This window comes from Haemorhous mexicanus, chromosome Z (genome assembly GCF_027477595.1).
Source record: "Haemorhous mexicanus isolate bHaeMex1 chromosome Z, bHaeMex1.pri, whole genome shotgun sequence".
Classification (NCBI taxonomy): Eukaryota; Metazoa; Chordata; class Aves; order Passeriformes; family Fringillidae; genus Haemorhous; species Haemorhous mexicanus.
The window spans coordinates 49,284,759-49,306,856 of record NC_082381.1 but is presented as its reverse complement, the minus strand read 5'-3'; the positions used below and the strand labels follow the sequence as shown (position 1 = coordinate 49,306,856).

The 22,098-nt window shown below is 36.9% G+C and overlaps 1 protein-coding gene across 1 annotated transcript in view; it reads right to left on the bottom strand.

The window, feature by feature from the left end:
- Window positions 1-301: 301 nt before the first annotated feature.
- CNTNAP4 (contactin associated protein family member 4) overlaps window positions 302-22,098 on the bottom strand; it is a 203,137-nt gene continuing 181,340 nt past the window's right edge. Inside the window, exons 18-24 of the mRNA XM_059836635.1 lie at window positions 18,459-18,698; window positions 16,742-16,966; window positions 15,197-15,330; window positions 14,106-14,193; window positions 6,998-7,216; window positions 6,558-6,629; window positions 302-3,569 (exon numbers count right to left, since the gene is read on the bottom strand). Coding sequence (XP_059692618.1) covers window positions 3,376-3,569; window positions 6,558-6,629; window positions 6,998-7,216; window positions 14,106-14,193; window positions 15,197-15,330; window positions 16,742-16,966; window positions 18,459-18,698 — 1,172 coding nt within the window. The 3' untranslated portion in view covers window positions 302-3,375. The remainder of the gene's footprint in view (window positions 3,570-6,557; window positions 6,630-6,997; window positions 7,217-14,105; window positions 14,194-15,196; window positions 15,331-16,741; window positions 16,967-18,458; window positions 18,699-22,098) is intronic.

Genomic DNA, 22,098 nt, shown 5'->3' with positions numbered 1-22,098 from the left:
CCACACAAAGCTTTAAAAATGTACTAGCATACATACTGCTATTTATTTTCTAATGTACTTAAGAAAAAATATATTTGCCATGGAAAATGTGTCAATGCATAGCAAATTTGTCACATTAGTGCTCCAAAGTATCTATAAATAACCACACTCACCAATATAGTATGTGCACTTCTACATATATTTACTGTTGAAAAAAAAAAATCAGTATATTGTTTCAGTTTTAAACTTTTAATACAAATTCTTTTAAAAAATATTTTCCTCACTTTATTTTAAAAAGTCTTTATTAACAGTGAGGTGAAAATCACACAATGGAATAGAGAATCAAAAAGGGACAGCACAATGTTCCATGACATTTTAGCGCACTTCGGTGCCACCAATTTTTTATCCCCATAGAAATGCAGCAAGTAATGAAAAATGCTGCTTCATTGATTTCAAACATGTATATTTTAGATTAAGGTGACAAACATATGATCACTGTTCCTACGGATGAAAATGGGCATTTGCATCTTCAGGGAGATGTAATTTATTTCTTCTACAAATCTACAGATGTTCATTCAACAAAATCCATGTATCTTTACCCTCTTAGAATCCCTCACAAAATAAAATGCTTTAAAAGAAGTCATTGAATGAAATAATGTCATAAAAATAGCATTTTTATCCTCCTCTGCCTTTTTATCTAGTCTGTGAAATAGGGATTTTACTATGCTTTCCCATTCCTGTTCCTTTTAAAAATTCTGAGGAATAGGGAAAGAAAGTATTCATTTCAAGCAAAACAAAATAAGGAAAGAGAACTTTCTCTCCATGAAGACACACAATAAAACTTTACAAGGCAATAAAACCAAGAGCAAGTGATTGAAAAGTTAGGTTTACATTCTTCCAACTTGTCTTGTTGTGGGTAAAATTTAGGCTTCATTAGGTTTATAAGTGCAACTCTTATATGAGACCTAAGATAAAAGACAACCTGTCTTTTATCATTCAAACAAAATATCTGCTTTGGTGTACTATAATCATAGTCTTGTAGGTTTTGTCCCACATTGTTACTACATCCCACAATGATAAAAAATGGAGCTGACTGGGACACACCCCTGCAGGTGACTCTGTTGATATAAGTGGCACTAAGAGGTGGATACCTACATGTCTATAGTGGAAAGGGAAAATCTCCTGAACTTCAGAGGCTTTGGTTGCAGAGAAGTCCATGGGAGGGCTCCTCTTGAATGTAATGCAATTTAGGTCACAGCCTCAAAAAGGAGTCATAATTTTCACTTCAAAGTAAGTAGATGAGAAGGTTCAAAGCAGTAAACTTGATAAATCAAAGTCTTCTTGTCATGGCTCATGTGAGGCTTTCACCTCCACCACTCCCCATCCACAAACAGCATATTTTCATCATTTATTGAGAACAGTCCAGTACTCTGGCCTTCCTAAAGGTGACCTCTTACCATGAAGCAAACTGTATCAAATTCACAACTGTATCAAATTCAAAATTCTTCATCCTAGGTCCTCAGTCTGATTAATCTATCAGAGATGCAAACCAAATTGCAAAAATGAAAACAAGAAAACACTACATGTTAATCTGAAAAATTTATGATTGCAGAACATCCAGGCACCCCAAAAAAGGAAATAATTTTTTCCTAAAAATTAAGTAAATCTGTACAGAAGGAATGAGAAAGGAATGGTAGAATTCTGAAAAAAAGAAAGTAAAGACTGATAGAAGAAACTAAGTTTTAAACGAAAACATCTGCTGGACATTTATATTTACAATTACCATCTATGTAAAGAAATTTACCTATTAAGGGTTTTGGCATACTGTGTCAGTTTTCCATGTCTTTATAATGTTGTTGGGCACCTATGATAAACATTTTCTAACCTGCACGATCTAGGGTCTAATTTTGATTCTTTGAATAGAAAAACAATGACTGTTCTCATTGCTTTCAATGGGAGTAGATATAAATAAATTCTGGAAGATATTTAAATTTCAAACTCAAGTCTACAAGGTCACAGAAATCCTGTTTGCTTTTCCAGTCATCTGACTGGGGAAAACTGAAAAATGCTTTGTGTGGGTCAGTTACCTAAATACTGTCACCTAATGCCATTTATAATGCCTTCTACCAAAAGACACATACTTTCTGTGGAATCCATGACATTCACATCAGGCCACATGGTATTTCAGATACCCTATGGCGTCTAAAGTGACCTTACAATCTTCTTTTTAGACAACTTAAACCTAGCCTTCATATCTAACAATTTGTTTGTACAATATAAATAGCTTTCAATTACTCTGTCAGCATAGCAAGCACTTTCTAAATTTTGAGTAGTGTAGTCAGACCTTTTCTCACAGAGGCATTGTAGGTACTATGAAGAGTACAGAATGAAAGTGTTCATGTGGCAGACACTGTATAATTTCTATAACACTGAAAAAAATTAGTCTTGAGGTCTGGAGCAAATCATAGATACAACAGTTTCAGAGAATACATCACAAATAGTGCACTGAGCATTACTTCTTGACAGAAGTATCATTACTAATTTCCAGGGACAGTAACCTTGACCATCTTTTGGTGTTTTCACTCTTGATAAATTAACTATTGTTAGTCTTTTACTTGATATTTCCAAGCAAAGGTCTTGCCTTTTTCCCCCAGTTTTATTCAAATTGCCTAGAACGTGCATGAGTCTCTTGGTGCCATCACCTGACCGTAAGTGAAAATCTGCTGCAAAAGAGATTTTAAAATATTTCAACCCACTGTACACTCTTCAGTTCTGCTAAGCCTGACAAAAGGAAGGGATAATGAAGATATCAGTCATATCCCGGGGGAAAAAAATACAGTTTGTTCTGGACATCAAATGCCATGGCTCACAAGCAGATGCTGACACCAGCCAACAGCAGCTCAAAAGGCATTTTCAGTTTGAGGAAGTAAGACGGATCACCATAATGCAGCACAGCAGAATTTCTTTAGTAACACAAAGTATTAGAATCTACCTTTCACCTTGAACAAAAAATCATCAATCAAATTTTAAATAAAAGGATAGGAATAAATTCATAACAATTTTCCCATTCAAAAATCATATTCAGTGTGTACATTAAACTTCATTTGTAGAAGGTCACATTAGAACAGTCGGAAACTACCAACAATGAAATTGGTTACAATATCTAATTCACTGTTACATAAAATGCATTTACGGTATAATAGCTAAGAAATGCATGTAATTTAAAGAGGCCCGCTACAGCAATCACTGAGACTGAACATATCAAGTATAGTAAGTCTCAAATCCATTGCATTTAGAGTAGTGTGCAAGAACATTTTCTGCCCAGTGAGAGCCCCCTGGCTTAGCAAGAAAGTCAGACAGTCACATCATTATATTAGATTAAATCATTAATGACAATCAGAAGAAGTATTCCTTTTGATTTTCATTGGCTGTGTTTTGCATGCTGAGCTCACTTTTCAATGCAGATTCAGCACTGTCTTCGTTTTCAGATCCTTTTGCCTCATTTTTTGAGTATATGCCTTTTTTTTTATAAATGCGTATGGCTATGGCCGTGATGCAAAGCAGGATGAATATGACAACTGCTATCACACCTACAAGAAGAAAAGAGAAAAAAGTAATGAGAAAGGACCAACAAATAATAACACATAAGCCAGAGAGCAGGATGAAGAAGGAATGACTACATCACATAATGGAAGGGCTTACAGGAAAGCCTGAGAAATAAGAAGACATAGCTGCTTTCAAATCAGAAAGAGCACTCTAGTACAAGCTTCATGGTGATTGTTTTGAAATTTTGCACCCTATTAATAGTAATTCAAAATCCACAGATCATTATAATTTCTGAAATTATTGAATGGAAAACCACTGGGGGCCTAATTTTCAATAAGAGGGTTTCTTTTTCTCCTTCACTATCAGGCCCTAAATCTCCGCTGGTTCGGGAACTCAAGCCACTGCAGATAAGGAACAGTAAGGTGAGATACTTCTCACAGAGATAAGCAAGACCTTACAGACTGCCAGCCCATCTCCTCTCTTCCTCATTCATCCTGTCATAATGGTCTTAGGACTTTAGCTTCATGAAGATGGGCAGGAGAGGAATTTGAGGAGATGTGAAACAGAAGGGAAATGGATCATGTTTGTCGTAGAGGCAGAAAACAGGACTAGGCTGTTGGGATGGAGAGAACACTAAGCAGTCTGGGAAACAGTTGTAATGCAGTGCCTCATTGCCTCAGCAGACAGTCTCTTGCAAAACTTGGTCACCACTGCAAGAAAAATAAAAATACCTAGTCCCTTAGCACTGTAGATAAAAACAGAGCATCCAAAATTCAGTACATGCCAATTTTCTTGATCTCTACTACGAGCAGCATTGTAGGAATATAAGGGTTTTAACATAGTAGATCTTTCTCTGAGATGGACTTTGTAATCTAAGTAAACCTTGTTTTTATTTAGATTAACTAGAACAGTCATTATTTTATTTCAATCACAGTAGGTGCTCTCTTTAAGGACTTTTCTATAAACTTGTTTTGTCTAAAGTAGCTGAAATGATACCTCTTATTATATTTATTTAAGGGTGCTTAATTTAAATTTTACTTAATGTTGTACAGTTTGCTTTGTTTTGACTTTTAAACAAACATAGACAGTAGAAAAATTATGAGTGCCAAATTCCCAAATGTTTTTAATAGCAAAAAAAAATTGTATTGTTATTATTATTTTAAAAGGATTGTACCTATTATAGCTTGAAGTTAAAAAAATGCTTTGTTGTTAGCACACTTAAAAATCCCCACCCACACAAAGTTATCTAGTACATAGTGATCTTTACGTACAGATACTTATTTAAAAAATAATAATTTTTTGAAACAGTAAAGCAAGTTTTGACAAAGCTAGACATGTAAAAAACTCAGAAATCATATTTTTAAATTCTTGCTTTCCTTGAAATCAATGGTACAGTTCTCATTTGGTGTGTACAAAATCACCAAAGTCATACAATAAGTATCACTTTAGAAGCAGGGAAGCTTCTAGGCTTAATAATCTCATTCTAGTGTCTTTGGTACTACTCTCTTAAAGATCGCTGGTCATGCAGTGTGCTTTTGCATGGAGTGACCATAGCAGGTATCCCTGTATAAATGGAAGACAAAAGTGACTAGAGGTTCTTATCCTATCTCAACCATTCATAGCCTTAAACAATTTTAACTTAAATGAAAAGCCGGGACAGTTTTGTTCTACTAAATTCCACTATTTCCTTTGTCTATGAGGCTTTAAAAACTGTTAAAAAGTAAATATTTTCAGAATTTAAAAGACAGAGGGCTGACCTTTTCATCTCACTGCCCTTTCTGTCAAAGTATCTATGCAATTCGAAACATAATTATATTGCCAAAACATCATATTCAAGTTTTATTTCCTCAGCTCCTCCCAAAAGAAGAAATACTCCTAGAAATTCTCACAGAGGTTGATTGTCACAGGAGAAGATACTATGCCTTGAAAGAAAATTTAAACAGACAGAGACATAGACATACTTCAATACTGGTAAAATGAGTTCAGTTTCTGATGAGGGTCCCTAGCCCCAAACTGCCACTATTGATGCTCACTTGAGTACTGCTCATTTTTGCTAAAGAGACAGAACTGGTAGATTTCATGTGGGTATCCATATGAGATGGATCCTTCATATAGGATTTATATGAGATGGACAATCATCCAGAAAGGCATAGTGACGGAAACTGTACACCTGGTTCCTGTATCAGTCCTGTACTTTAGGAACACACGTCTGTCATAATCTTTATGCTCTATTCTGACAGGCATAAAAAATAAAGGGACTATCACCATGTTCACTTCAGAAGTAACTCAATTCTACATGGATCTTCCTCTATTCCTGTGATTAAAAAAAATAAAAAAGTATTTTGAAAAAAAAATTATGAACGATCATTTGTAGTTCTATTTTAGCCTGATAAAAATGTCCAAAAGAAATAGGAAGAAGAGATTGTATTTCAAACCAACAGTAATTATTTTTGTTATTAATATTTTAACTTGCATTTTAAGCTGTAAATCAACACAAGTGATTCTTTCCAAGAATACATTGCCTTCCAAACAGGAAACCAGGATGAAATTTCCTCAGACTGTCAGAGGATTGATTTAAGCAGTGACACCTCACACTCTCAGGAAGAAGTCTTTCTTGGCCAGATTTCTTAAAGAAGATTTTAAACATGACTTTGTAGCAAAAGGTAGTTTTTTACCAAAGTCTAGAAGAAATATTGATTCTTTCTTAAATATATGCTTTTTTCACAAGAAATTCAAGAACTTTTTAAAGTCATAGAAACCATTTTTATGCAGGCTGAAATGCTGTCCTTACCACCCTGTTTTTCATCAGAATGTTTCAATATATGGCAACACAGCATAAATTTATGTAATAAGAGTGTGATCAATTGTGTTTTAAAACAACGCTTGACATCTATCTGTCTACCAGCTGTAGTAAAATGAAGAGCTTTTACTTGTTTCTGTACCCACACAAAACTAAACTGACTTCATTTCATCACTGACAGATTCACAGTTAGAAAGAAAAGTTCCTGTGGATTTTTTACAGTCCCTATTACCTCCAATAATTGCAGAGTCACTTCTGATTGCATTAGCTAAGGGCTTTCCCTCATCTATTGGTCCAGAGTGATCTGCAGCAGGAAAAAAAAAAAAAAAAAAAAGAAAATGACAGACAAATAGAAGACTTTTTTTAAAGAAATTCTCACAGTCACAGTTCATTTACAATATGGTACAGTGGCAGTAGTATGGGTCAGTAGGCATGCACAGAACATCAATATAGATGACACTTTGCAGAGATAAAAAGAAAAATGTAAACATTCAGATGAAAAGAGAAAGGCTAGAGAAAAGGAAGTAAGTACATATAAAAGAGAATTATTTACAAACTACTCCCGAGATGTTAACCGGCATGGAAAAATAAAAAGTCAGATGTGATTCAGGTCATGAGTATTCTATTTGGATTTTGCTTCAGAGATCAGAACAAGTGATAACCATATGCTACCTGCAAATGAATGGGTTGTTTCACTTGATGTTGAGTCAGCTCCAGTTAAAGTACCACAGTTGGATTCAGTGAAACGCCCTTTTACAATGACAGGGGCTGAGCTGCTGTGGTGCAGTGCAGCCTTCAAAGGAGCAATGTGGTTGAACTGCACTGAAGATAGACAGCCAACAAACCCTTGAGAGTTTGCCTTCATAGTCTCCTCATCTACATCACTGTTTTCTGTTAATCAAAAGGAACAGAACACAATTAATCATAGTGCAAATGTACAAAATAAAGTGTCAGAAGAATAAATGAATAATTAACCTATGTTCTGCTGAGTATATTTGAGTTGCAGCAACATATGTAGATTCACTGAATCTCTTTCTTGTCTGACTTTAATGAAAAGACAGTCAGATGCATTCACACCACCCCCTTTCTTTTGGACAGATGACAGTTGCTAATCGGCTGAGGGAAATGCTTTTAAATTCTCAGAGCAAGTTCCAAAGCAAAAAGTTCCTATCGTAAATAAAGTATTTAAATCAAAATGCAACAATTTTTCATTCTGCAAAAATATAAGACTGAAGAATGAATTCCAGAAAAATTCATTTTATTGGATTTCTTCTCATAAATAAACATTTTTGGAATGTATCCATTCTATAGACTCATGTATTTACTCCATTTCAGCACCATCAAGTCTGTCAAAGCAAAAACCCTGAAGATCTGAGATCATCCAATCCTAGAAATCGATCAAGATATTTTCTATGAAATTTTTAAAAATGAATAGTGTTCCAATTAACTATACATTTCAAAACATGATACCATTGTTGATACCACAAAGGGGGAGGAAAAAAAAAGAAAGAAGATACCTCCTCACTTTTTCTCTTCAGTTTCTTTTCTAAACGCATGAGAAAAGGACTCTGCATGTTAGAATTCTCTGTTAATTCACTGGTAATGCTTACTAAAGCACCACTTTTGATGCAGTAAACAAACAGTTTATTTACTCTGACAGTTCTAATTTAAGCAAAAACTCTGGATGTACAAGTTATAAAAGGAGAACGCATAAGGGAAGTAAATTTGCAAATAAAAAAGGAATTTCATCTCAATAATTTTCATTTCTAGCATGTCACGGAACCCACAAATGAATTTGTGACCTTTACAATAACTACCAGAATAACTTTAAGTTTTACCATGCACTCTGCAATAAAATTTACGTTAATACCGAAAAATAGGATAATTTGTTCAGGTGGAATGTTGCAAAATAGCATTTTCTTCAACTAATCGCTGCTTTTTGCAGTGACGATGGACTAGAAAGAAGGGTGTCAGATAAAAGTCTGCTGACCTACACTGATGGATTACATAAGATGTTGGGTGTTTAACGGCTTCTGTTTTCTTTGCAGTTTTTTTTAATATCTGCCTCTAAGCACTGAAGGATCTGCTAGGATGGGATATTTAAAAAAAAAGATTAACACTGAAGTGCAAAGAAAACATTTTCACAAACCCCCTGTGATGAAAATATATACCTCTAAATATGAGTCAGATTGAAAACCTCAAGAAGAGAGTGGTTTTCTATTATTTTTTAGTTCCCACACAAATCCTTTGCTAAACTACATATATGTATAATAGGAAAGGAAAGAAATGAATCCTTTGATTTCACTTGACTCCTTAACTAGAAAATATTGCTGGATAAAGTAAAGCTTTATATTAGATTGGGCAATCTTGATAATAAAAGTGAAAGGGCTTAGGGAAGACACCATCATCCACTTTCCTCCAAAAGTAAAATTTAACTGACTGAAAGTGGCATTCAAAAACACTCACAGGTTGTTTATTATATGCTACAGGAAACTGAAGTTATGCATCCTTAAGTGTTGGGGGCTAGGTTTATTTCCTTTTGTTACTTTTTACTTACACAATTTTTTCCCATAAGTAGCTAGGACACATTAATGAAGGGGTACTTAAGAAAACAAAAGAAGTGGCCAAGTTCAGGGGAGGACAGCATCTGGTTTCACTTCTCTTGTCTGGGACTTTCTCTCTGAGGGGTGGAGGTACCATAGGAATTGGGCAGATAAGGGACGGTGCTGGGGCAGCTGCTTGGGGAAGGGAATTTGCTGCTGCCGCTGGAGCTCAGCCCAGAGCTGCTTCTTCCACTATGGGTGAACCTCTGCTCATGAGAGCAGCCACTGAACTGAGACCTTTTTATCACCCACCTCACTAAAAGAGGGACCCATCCCCGACTGCTCGGGTGCCCGGGATCCTGAGCTCGCCTCTCCCCGCCCTGCTGGGAGCTGGGCTGCTGCTGTCTCACCCTCGCCGCTTCTTCGGCACTGCTCTGAGTTTTCGCTGCACTGCAGCCCCGCACCCCCTGCCTTCCGAGACTCCTGTCCCGGCTTGGTGCTCCTCAGAGTCCTGCTGGGACAGCGGGATCGGCTGCCCCAGAGTTTGTGATGCGAAGCCTCTCCGCCATCCCTTCCCGTCCGGGCCGAGCCGCCATCGCCGCGCGCTCCCCGCGCCACAGCGCCCCCTGCAGCCGCGGGGGAGTCACCGCGCCTGCCCCGCCCCCCGGGAGCCAGCAGCGCCCCCGCTGGCCGTGCCCGGAACTGCAGCAGAGGGAAAGGGCCCGCGGCCGAGAAGGCCGGGCCTGGGCCCCGGGCTCTGTCTGGGGTCAGCGCCCGGCCGTGCGGGTTTGTTTGCTGTGTCATACAGCCAGTAAAGAAATGCTACTCCTACCCCTCATCTCTTTGCCTGAGAGCCCCTTCATTTCAAGATTAGAATGAGTTGGAGCAAGGGGGTTTACATTTTCCATTCCAAGGGAGGCTCCTGCCTTCCTTAGAAGGCACCTCTCTTTCAAACCCAAGATATTAAGTATCTTATTAGCAATTCATTTGCTAAGAGTACCCAACTTTACCACAGACAGAATAACTCCACCTACATTGTCTTTAAAAAGAAAATCAACAAAAAACCCTCAAAAACCAAAACACACTCAGTAACTCTCTTTAACTCTGCTTCAACCATTTGTCTTTATGAAGTAGTCAAGTAGAAAGTCAGCAGACATATAGCTCCTATCAGAACATTTTAAGACAAGAACTGTGATGTCTTCTAATAGCTTTATGTCTTATATTACATCCCCCAAAACTTCACACCTTGCGGTGAGGCCGTCCCAGTGCAATCCCCTCCCTTGCCCAGCTGGCGTTGCTGCAACTGGTGCACCCCAGGACAGGGCTGGCCCTCCTGGCTGCCAGGGCACTGCTGACTCATGTTCAACATGTCATTGACCAGGACACACAGGTCCCTTTCTGCAGTGCTGGTTTCCAACAACTCATTTCCCATTATGTCCTTATATCCAGCTACAGACTCTGGAACCTGTCTTTGTTAAACTTCATACAGCTGGCAACCGCCCAGCCCTCTAATTTGTTGCTGTCTCTCTGCAGGGCCTCTCTGCAGGAGTCAATAGCTCCTTTTAATTTAGTATCATTTTCAAAATTATTGTACCTTCAAGTCCTGCATCCAAGTCATTTATGAAGATGTTAAAGAGCAGAGGGCTGAGGACGGAGCCCTGTGGAACCCCACCAGTGACAGTCTGATGTCACCCCATTCACTGTAACCCTTTGTGCTTGGCCTGTTCGCTAGCTGCTCACCCACCGCATGATGTGTTTATCCAGCTGTGGGCTGCAAATTTTGTCCAGAAGGATCCTGTGAGAGACAGCTTCAAAAGATTTACTGAAAAGGAATATGTCAACTGGCTTCCCTTGATCAACAATGGATGTTTGTATTGTCATAAATGGAAATTTGGTTTGATAAGCAGGACTTTCCTCTCATGGGCCTGTACTGGCTACGACTAATGACTGCATTGTCCTTCAGCTGTTTTTCAATGCCTTATAGAATAATCATCTTCTCCATAATTATACCAGGCACTGAAGTGAGACTGATGGGCCTGTAGCTCCCTGGGTCAGTCTTATATACCCTTATTGAAACCTGGGACAGCATCAGTGAGTTTCCCGTCAACTGGAACTTGAAAAGATTCCATCATTCAAAAACCACAGTGAGAGGCCTGATGGTAACATAAGCCAAGTTTTTCAGTATTAGTGCTTGAATCCCTTCAGGTCCCACAGACTCACTGTGATCTGGCTAGAACAGGAGATTCTGCAGAAGTTTTGTTTGAACAAAAAACTGTCATGTTCAAATGCAGAAGAGCTCAGAAAAGTACTTCTCCAACTGAAGATACTTCTTTAAAAAAAAAAAAACTTCCTTGTGTGGTCTTCCTGATCAACATTTTCATGTACAAGAAATACGTGATCTCACATTTTGTTAACTCCTTTAGACCTCTTCACTGCAATAAACATTCATTACTTTTTTTTTCTGCCTTCATGAAGTCTTCAGTCTATAGACAGGACTCCAGAGGAATCAGAACCTAAAGCAATCAGATTTCTAAGAGAAACAGTAACTCATTTGAAACAGGGAGAAATGTTTTCTTCACTACAGATTCTGAGACAAATTGGGCTGACTGCCCCCAAGTCATTATAACTCTGTGCTTTGCACTGCTGTGTCATTGCAAAGCCATCACTTAACTGAAGAAAATCCCACCTCTGAATTTTTGTAACTGGAAGAGACAATATTCATCCTGGTCAAAAGACCAATAGACTATTTATCTACAAATTTACATTTCCATAGATTTAATCAAACGCATTTTTAAGTAAACAGTTTTGATATGATATTTTATAACAAAGATAGAAGAAGCTTTCATTCTGTAATGGTCACTGTGGTATTAACCTTATGTAAGTGTGACTGCAATAAATTACTACTCTTCAAAGTATTATACATTCCTGATTCAATTTTATCATCATATTGTAAAGTTTAGAAATATTTGTAACAATTTTCTTGTAGTAGTTTATAGTTCAACTAATACTGCTTTAAAGTTATGTGTAAGTGATCATTCTCTTTTTCATTTTGTGTGCATATCTACATATCAGTTTTCTTTTGGAGTGTGAGATTTATATATAAAATCTACATTTCAAATGTATATATTTCTGTTTGTGTTAGAGAGGGTTTTCTTCCAGGAAGAAAACAAATCAGCTACACTGAGATTCTCTTAAAGATAACGAAGCAATAAATAAGATTTTTTTATGGTCTATAAACACAGTTTCTGAATTTTTTTAATACATTTTAAGCTATTTAGCATTTGGTAATTGTTCTCATAAAAATAACTATCACTGTATGAATTTTATGATATATTTTAAATTATTATTCTACCTTTTCTAGATAACACTCTCATAATTGAAAACAACAACCACCTGTTTGACAGATAAAGAATTAACTGGATCTCCTTATTGAAATATTTGCATGCAACAGCTCAATGTCTAAACAGGGATTGGTGACAGGTGGTGCTCCTCTGGGCCAACACTATTTCTATTCAACATCTTTAATGACACCAAAAGTAGGATTGAGTGCATCTGAAGCAGCTCTGTGGATGACACTAAACTGAACTGTTCAGAGATAGAATGCCACCCAGAGGGACATTGACAGGTTTGAGGACTGGGACCAAATGAATCTCATCAAAAACAAGAATGGCAAGTGCAAAGTTGTGCACCCGTATCTGTGCAACCCCCAGTATCAACACAGACTGGGGAGGGGGATGAATGGATTGAGAGCATCCTTGAGGAGAAGGGCTTGGGGGTGTTGGTGGACAAGAAGCACAACATGGGCCAGAAATGTGCGCTTGCAGCCCAAAAGCCATTGGTATTCTGGGACTGTTCAGGGCCAGGCTGGATGCAGCTCTGAGAAACCTGGTCTACTGGAAGGTGTTCCTGCCTGTTATAGGGGGTTGGAACAAGTTGATCTTTAAGGTCTCTTCCAATCCAGGCCATTCTATGATTCCGGGCTGCATCCAAAGCATCCAGCCAGCAGGGCAAGGGAAGTGACTCTGTGCCTCTTGTCTGCTTTGCTGAGACCCCACCTGGAACCCTGCATCCAGCTCTGGGGTCCCAGACAGAAAAGACATGGACTTGTTAGAGCAAGTATAGAGAAGGACCATGAAGATGATCAAAGTACTGGAGCAGCTCTCCTATAAAGAAGGACTGAGAGTTGGGATGTTCAAGCCTGGAGAAGTCTCCAAGGTGATTTTTTAGCAGCCTTACAGTACCTAAAGGAGGCTACAAGAAAGCTGAAGAGGGACATTTTACATGTGTATGTAGTAATAGGACAGAAAGGAATAACTTTATATTGAACAGTTGTAGATTTAACCTGGAAATAAGGAAGAAATTCTGTGCTGTGTGGGTGAGAGACGCTGGAACAGACTGCCCAGGATAGCAGTACATGTCCTCATGGGAAGTGTTCAAGGCCAGTGGATGAGGCTTTGAATGACCTGGTCTGGACGAAGCTGTTCTGGCACACAGCAGGTGTGTTGGAACTAGATGACCTTTTACATCCTTTTCAACCCAAACTTTCTGTGATTCTATGCAATCACTTTAGAGGAAAGAGAAATATCCTTTAGATTTGCAACAACACCAAATCTTCCTCTGTCTTTGCCAAAGTGAAAGGTATGAAAATAAAAAGGTCTTGAGAATTTCAGTCCAGGCTATTGCTATTTTCTTTTAAGAAATGGTGATTGGAGATTGGTAAATTTCATTTTGATCATTACTTAAGAGAAACAGACATATTTTGAAGAATCCTCACTAGACAAAGAATCTCCAACAAAGATTTGACTTACATTACCATATTCTTCACTGTTTACATCAAAATCTAATCACAGGAAGTTTTTCAAGTACGATACGTGATTAATAGTATTATATCATCTTTGTGTATGACTTCAATTTGATTTGTTTTTTCTCCAGAATAGAAAACAAAGTGGTGTTTCTTAATGCTTGATTGCAAAATGAGAGAGAAGTGTACAATTATTTTTAATGGAACCCACTTGATCATTTTTTCAGGAAGCACTTATTTGTGATTATATCTGTATTTCCACAAGACTGAAGTTTCAGCCTTGATTGTGACTCTGTGTCTAAGTAAATCCACAACAACAAATGTCTTTCAGTGACATTTGCGTTGGTTTTTTTTTTTTTTCATGCCGCATGATGACATTTGATCCATATTTTAGAAAACCCTGCAGTTTTAGAAAATGCTGTGGTGTTCCACTTACCTAAAATCTTCCCAAGTGCGAGAGACTTGATTGCATTGAATTCTGTGCCTGAAGACAGAATAAACTTCATTCTTTCATTCTGGTTAATCTATAGAATGATAGAGTGAGGAGCAAAGTAGAATAACGGAAGAAATAATAGTCAATATTTTCAAAAAAGCAAGTTAGATCAAGGCTAAAAATAAGAAGGTCTGAGGGAAGCATTTGTTATTTATAGCATAAAAACTCATCAGGAAATAGATTATTAGCTTCCTTAGATCACTGATTATAACTGATATTCTTAAGCATCCCAATTAATAAGCCTTTATTTATCTTAGTGATTTGGCTGATTCTTTTTACCTCTGAGATGAATAAAAAATAGCAAACCTTTAAGAATATGAAAAAGTCTCTTTTCATTTTAAAAAGGCACTCAGCGTTTAATTTCATAAAGATCAAATATTATATTGGAAATATTCTGCGTCTCAATTTAAAGCCAAGTACCATTAAACAAGTTCTAGCCTCAAAATACTAAATTATAACATTCAGGTATTTTGAATTTAAACAAAAAAAAAAAAAACACTTTTGCATGTTAGTATCAACCATTAGCAAAATAAATGTTTCTATTTTATTATGAAATTTCTACCAAAATAACAAAAAATATCTTCATTATAGCTACATTGCTTTGATGATGTAAAAGAGATCATAGAAAAATTTTAAAACAGACTTAAAGTATTATCTGTGTGGTAATATATTTGTACTGTAGTTTAGTGCATAATTTAACTAAAAAAACTGAAAATGCAAGACCTGACACAAACAACAGCAGTCACACACATTTACCAAACTTTGAAAATTCAACCATCAAACAATTAATTGCATTTTCATATAAAATTAGGAGGTGATATTGGCCTTTTGAAATAAACAAAATTAACATCAAAAAGATTGGCTGACATTTATTTTGACTGTGCATCATGAGAGTGTTAACTTTGCTTTGATTACTTGAGATATTAAGGCAGAATTTATTTGGGGGTAATTGCCTTGTTGCAAGTATTTACTGCATTTTTCTGGTCTACTTTTTTATGATAACCCACTTTCTCCCCCACCACTAACAGAATTACCTCTACAAAAAGCGTTTCCTCTTCTCTATTAATCTTCACATGTTGTAGTTGTCCATCAGCCATGCTTTTGAAACTGATGCTGAAGACATCAGGATCTTGATGGCTATCTAACTTGTACCTTATCTGTAAACTTCCTGCAGGGATAAAGAGAGAAAAGGTGTAGTACATACACTATAAGCAGTATAGATCATATACTTTATGATATATGATATACTATAACAATATATGATAAGTGATATATGATCTAATGTGTTTCACAGGGGTACTGCAAGGGCAAAACAAATGCTTGATTTGTTTAAGGACATAGCACGAGAAATTGATGTAAGTGAGAAATTAAAGGCAACAGAATGAGTAATAGCAATGTCAGAAGCAGCATATAGTGGCAAAAGTAGTCATAAGCTGACTCAATTTTGATTATTGACTTAAAATTTGGGCAGAAATTTTATAATTACTTTCTAAATTCAGCTGAGAAAAACTCAGTCTGGTAGGTCTCATAAGTGTGACTTATCAAATATAATTCTTGAATACTGTTATCCCTGTCCAGTCCTGTAAACCTCTTGACCATTAAAAAATTAAATTGAATGCAGTGTACTAACTCCTAGATCACTTTCCATTCCTTGTTGTTAACTCCCAGAATACCATCTGTACACAAATAGTCACACAAAGACTCAGAGGAGAACACAGAGGCAATGTAGTTTCCTGGTCAGAAATTCCTTCTCAGCTGCAGATGGACCACAACTTTCTACTCATGCTCTAGAAATAGGGGCCCATGTCAGATCCAGGCCAGTCATGAGCAACACATTTTCCATGTCACATGATGGAGAGGATAATACAGCTACTCCATATCCAATTATGTGTCTAGGAAAGCAGAGAACTTTCCTTAAGCACAGAACCTCAGTGACTGCAAAGAGTCTTTGATAAACCTGAAAATTTAACTCAGCCTGTGGGGTTTTTTACTTAAAAAAATCCCAAACCAAGATCTAGATGAAAGAATGGAAAAGATCCAACTAATATCAATGCTCAGCCTTAACAGAAATATCAATCATGTTACATGTATTTTTACAGGTATGTATATATATATGTATGTATTTTCATAGGTGTATAAGTAGCTTATGAAATAAATTTAATGAAATTATCTCTGATTAATTTGGGAAATGGATAATGAACTTTAAAAAGTATTTTATTTCATAATTTATTTTGAGGATGGCAATTAATAGGCCTCATGAGTAGAACACAGCTCAGATAAATTTTAATTTTCATTTCCGATCTTTAAAATCCAAACATTTTTAAAGGGTTTTCAGAAATAAATGTTTTTGACAACATAATTAAAAAACAGTAGTGAAAGTTGAAAGTACAGTAGGAGTAATGCTTTTCATGTGGAAAGAATTGCTTGATGCAGCTGAAGGACAAAGATACCATCTAAAGAAACAACAGGACGATATGTAGTTCCTGAGTCAGGTCTGGAAATCAGAGAAAATCCAAGCTGACAGTTATGATATTCATTAATGTTTCCAGAAATTTTCAGTTTCCAATCTAAAAACTCACCATTCCTGGTGAGAATGACTGAGAGGTATTCCTTGTAGAAGGAGCTGACATAGAGCAGTAAGCTTGGCGTCCGTGTTGTTCGAAAGGCAAATGTAATTGCTTCCCTGGCCAGTGTCATGTCAGCATAGAAAGAAGAAGCATGAGAACTGGAATTTTTAGCTAATGTGTAGTATTCTTGAAAGTTGTACGTCACAGAAGTGCCAGTCCAAAAATAAGCAGAGATCTCTGAAACAAAAAGTAATTAAATATTTAAATATAATGCAAAATAACACTAGACAGCTTTTTTTGTTTGGTTGGTGTTTTTTTCCTTCTACCACACCACAGAAGAAAATAAAATGTATTCTAGACTATTGTGATAAAGCTAAAAAGTAAATATAAATGAAACTAGCATTTAGAACTGCAGAGAAATTTAAGACACAACCTGGTCTGGGGCAAAAGCTCATTTAGATGTGTTTCCTAGATATCTGTTTCATGAAAAAGTGCATTTTTTTCTAGGTTATTTTCTATTGATTATCCTAGTCCTCAAGCACAATATATTCTGTCTCGTATGTACAGTGCTCCTACAAAGAAGTGGGTGCAGCAATTTGAATCCTAACATTTAGATTAGATTTGGTCTGAAACACATATGTGGTAGAAGAGACTGGCCAGGTGGGAGAAAGAAAAGGAAAATAGAACCTAACTTATGCTCTTCCTATGTATGAATCACTTATAGAGGGCTTCTTTAATTCTGTGATTTCTGTTTTCTGCTTTTTTCTGCTAAAAGCAATTATCTTACTGCTTTGGATTGCAGCTTACACACTTTGGAGAAATTTCTTGAAATTTCTGTAATCTGGTCCAGTATTTGACAAAAGCTGACTGAAAGTTATTATATAGGTCATCCCACAATTTTAGCAACAGAAGCTAGTCTTTCTCTGCCGAATAATACAGTGGGACCATTAGTCCTTCTGATGCAAAGGAGGAAAAACATCATTCCTCAAACAGTGGCATTAGACCTGCAGTACTATATATGGAAACTCTATAGACTTTGGGTCCCTCACTTTTGTGATGGCTGTGATTAGCACATGATTTTGTGCTAATTTAGAGTAACATGAAGTTGTGACATGTAAGCTGCTTAGTACTTTGCAGAATGCATTTAATACATGGAGGAAACAAGAATTTTTTGCAAATCTGAATTATATGCAAACACCAATACTTCTAGATAAACTTCAATTTTTGAAATTCAGACATGTGATCATCTACCACTATGATAACTTCACCAAAAAGCTACTTTAAAAAGACTTGGAAAATAGGCTCACAGTCCTTTTTGCAAAGATCTTACTTTCTTACAGCAAAAAGTAGATTTAAGTTCTTCTTCCTTGGTTTGTTTTCCAAACTCAGACTTAGTTTTGAGATTACTATTTGAAAGACAGAAATTCAAATGCTCTACCACAAAAACATAGTTCCTAGATTTACTGTAGTATCAAAGAATCAAAATAGTTGCATGAAGATGCTGATCCTCTCGGGAAATGTGGTTCCAGCTTAAATGATATATATTGAAGCTGTCTCTGAAAGATAAGTGCTTAGCAAAACTTACAGATATTGACTAGACTCAGCTGAATATTTACCTACATTAGGTATTTTGCAAGATTTCAACATATCTTTAAGGGGATTTGAAGATGTTGATCTGGACTGTATGATCCTGTTGTCAATAACTGATAAAGCTAAAAGACATGCTTGCCTTTTTTACAGAATGGACCAGCATAGGCTGAGAAAGTGCAGTCACAGGAGAATCCACTGTATTTCTCTCTACATTTTCCACCATTGTGGCACAGGTTACCATAACTGCTACAATGTCCAGGGCAGCCTGGCTCAACTCCTGGTGTTATCTTTGCTCTCTCTTCCAGATCAAGGGCCATTCCATTCAACCGTAATGAACGAATGCATCCCAGAAATCCTTTCTGCCTGGATGCTGTTCCACCTGAAAATAAATTAACAGGAGCTTTTAAAACTTTTAAATAATTGATATGTAAACAATATTTACAGTTTACAGCCTATGAACACTATATTACGACTTTCCAACACGCAAGCTTATTCATATGAAAATATTTATAAGTAGCTTTAAAAATACATCTGATTTCTTTTTTGTCAAGTAATTACAGAGAGCCCTTGAAGACTCTATAAATTCACAATAAAGGGGAGGGGAGGGGAGGGGAGGGGAGGGGAGGGGAGGGGAGGGGAGGGGAGGGGAGGGGAGGGGAGGGGAGGGGAGGGGAGGGGAGAACTCTGTCTAGTATCTTTATTGGTGATTTGTATGAGTGTATCTGCAGTAAGTTTGGAGATGATATTATGCTGGGTGGGAGTGTTGACCTGCTGAAGGGTAGGCAGGATCTGCTAGGGGATCTGGACTGGGTGGATTGAGGGGCTGAGGTCAGTTGTGTGATGTTCAACAAATCAGAATTTTTGCAATTCTACATTTTGATCAAAACAACTTGATGCAAGTCTGTAGGCTTGGAGAAGAGTGACTGGAAAGCTGCCTGCTGGAAAAAGGATCTGGGTTTGCTGGTCAGCAGCTGAGCATGAGGCAGCTGTGCCCAGGCGGCCAGGGACAATGGCATCCTGGCCCGTGGCAGCAGGAACAGGGCAGTGACTGTCCCCCCTGTACTCAGCACTGGAGAGGTCACACCTGGAGTGCTGCATCCAGTTCTGGGCCCCTCACTACAACAAAGACACTGAGGTGTTGGAGTGTGCCTGAGGACAGGGAATGGAGTGGGTAAAAGGGTTAAGAGAGTAATTAATGAGAGAAGGAGCTGAGGGAACTGGGGTTGTTTGGCCTGGAGAAAAGGAGATTCATGGGTGACCTTATCACTCTCTAAAACTGCCTGAAAGGAGGATGTAGTCAGTTGGGGGTTTGTCTCTTCTCCCAGGAAAATAGTGACAGAATGAGAGGGCATAATCTCAAACTGTGCCCAGGGCATGTTCGTGTTGCACATCAGGGAGAATTTCTGCATGGAAAGGGTGATTAAGCATTGGAACAGGCTGGTCAGGGATGCTGGGAAGTCTCAACTCCTGGAAAAGTTCAAGAAATAACTAAATGTGGAATTTAGTGCTGTGGTTCAGTTGATGAGGTTTTGTTCATTCAAAGGCTGGACTTGGTGAACTTGGAGTGTTTTTCCAGCTTGGAGGTTTTTTTCCAGCCTTAATGATTCTATGATACCTCTCCACTGGTGTCTGTTCTGATATACTTTGTCTTAGAAGGAAGCTGTGTCTATTCTTCAATAACAGCAAGGTTAACATCCCTCAATACAGAGGAATACCAGCTGGATTATATCTGACTACCAAGCAGAGGTGATAACGATACAGAGCAATCCTAAGAGTAATAAGAGTTGTTGATTCATTTTTTTTTCACTGTTCCTTATTTTTAGCACATTTCATGATAGCTAACATTTTATTCATCGGTGTTGCTTTGCAAGGTGTGTAACCTACATACTCTCTCATCCTCTGTTGCACAACCTACTGATGCTTCTTGTCCTTTGTCCTCTTTTAAAAAGTAAAAACAGAAAATATCCCTCAATATATGAGACTGTAAACTATAATTCTCATACATTTCCAGTTCTCATTTGGATAAATGCTTCCATGAGAACATCCATTTTAAGTTTTTTCAGTTTCAAAGTTTGTATAATTATTGGTGTTACATGGAATATCTTGACATAGCTGTTGCTATTTTCAGTTATAATGGAAAAAAAAACCTGGTGGTGGCAATTTCATGTCATCCCTGTGATTAAAATGGCAAGAAATTTGAACTTGATTAAGTTGCCTTTCAATCTTACTAACTCCATAAGTCTTTGATCCTATGGTTTGGAGGGTTGCTTTAGGCATTAGTTCTGGTTTTGAAAAACCAGAGTATATAAAACTTTACTTCTTCACAAGAAATAAAGACTGTTTTGGCCTGAAGAAATCACAGTCTTCATGTTACTGACTGAGTAATGGGTGACTCAAGAACGTACTAGATTTCCAAGATGACATTTAAGTAAAGAGTGCCTCTGCTAATATCATTCTAAAGACTCTCTATATGTAATTTTTCTCTAGATCCTTTAATTAAACACAGATCTGTGAATTTTCAGAATGAAAAAAAAGGCCACATCACCAGGTGCAAAACAAAGTCTCAAGTACAATTGTTGACCTGAACATTATCTGCAGAAAACAAGCCAGACAACTTACCTGTAGAGAAGTCAAAACTATTTTTGTGTTGTCAGCTCCATAAAAGAGATGGACAAGAGCATATAATTTTACTTGGATTTGCCAGATTATTTGACAAAAAAAGAAAAATCACTATTCTATAGCTAAAATTCACCAGGAAGTGCAACTGTTAATACAGGATAGTATTATATTTTTAGGAGGAGGATTAGAAGAACAAGAAACCAACTAAGTGTTTAAATAATTTAAAAACTCTTTAGATTTGATAGTGCGAAAACACCTATAGAATTAGACCGTTTCACTGATCTAATTTCAGGTATTCATATAATAGCAGTTTTGTGGCAAGTCAAGTCAGAGAACAGCAATACAATTTACTCTAGTAAATAGAAATCCAATCTTTTCATTAGTAGATCTAGTGCATTACTGTGAATATAAACCAATCGCAAAACTTCTAACTCCACTGGAACTAAAACATTGGGTATATTTTTTTTAATAAGGAAACCTCTATGCTTTTAATCCAAATGTTAAATTCTTTAAAGTTTGGTCTATTCTCCATCTTCTTTTCTTTATACCTTTTGAGGCACAGGTACAATTTTTTATCAGAGTATAGAAAAATTTTCTCTTTATTTATTTCATTTTTTTCATAAGCATTCACATTTTTTGTAGCTACAGTTTAAGAACATCATTGCCCTTAAATGTATTCCTCCCCAACATCCAGAAAATTAAACTTACATTAATTTAGTATGAGTTTCTCAGAGCATGCATAAAAAAAGACCTTTTTAAAAGTAAGGTCAGCTTTAAATGCTCTTATACTATACAACATACATTTACACCAGAGACTTCTGAATTCATAATAAGTCAATATTACATTAAGAACACTACTGTGGATATAACACATAGCTCTAAATAGCTTTCTGCAATAGCTAAATAAATACTAATTAATTCTATTTTACTCCATTGCTACTTTTTCAGCATTTTATCCAAATTCCTTAATGTTGTGTTTCAACCTGAGAAGCTATGGATAGAGACACAAAAAATTTCCTTGAAATTACAGAAATTGCACAACTTCCTTTAGTAGATTACATCCTCTCAAAAAAAGGGTGCAAATCTACATCCTTGGATCCTTGGTCCTTCAAACAAACCTCAAAAGAAGTAAACTTCATTTGAAATCCTGTCCTGGAGAA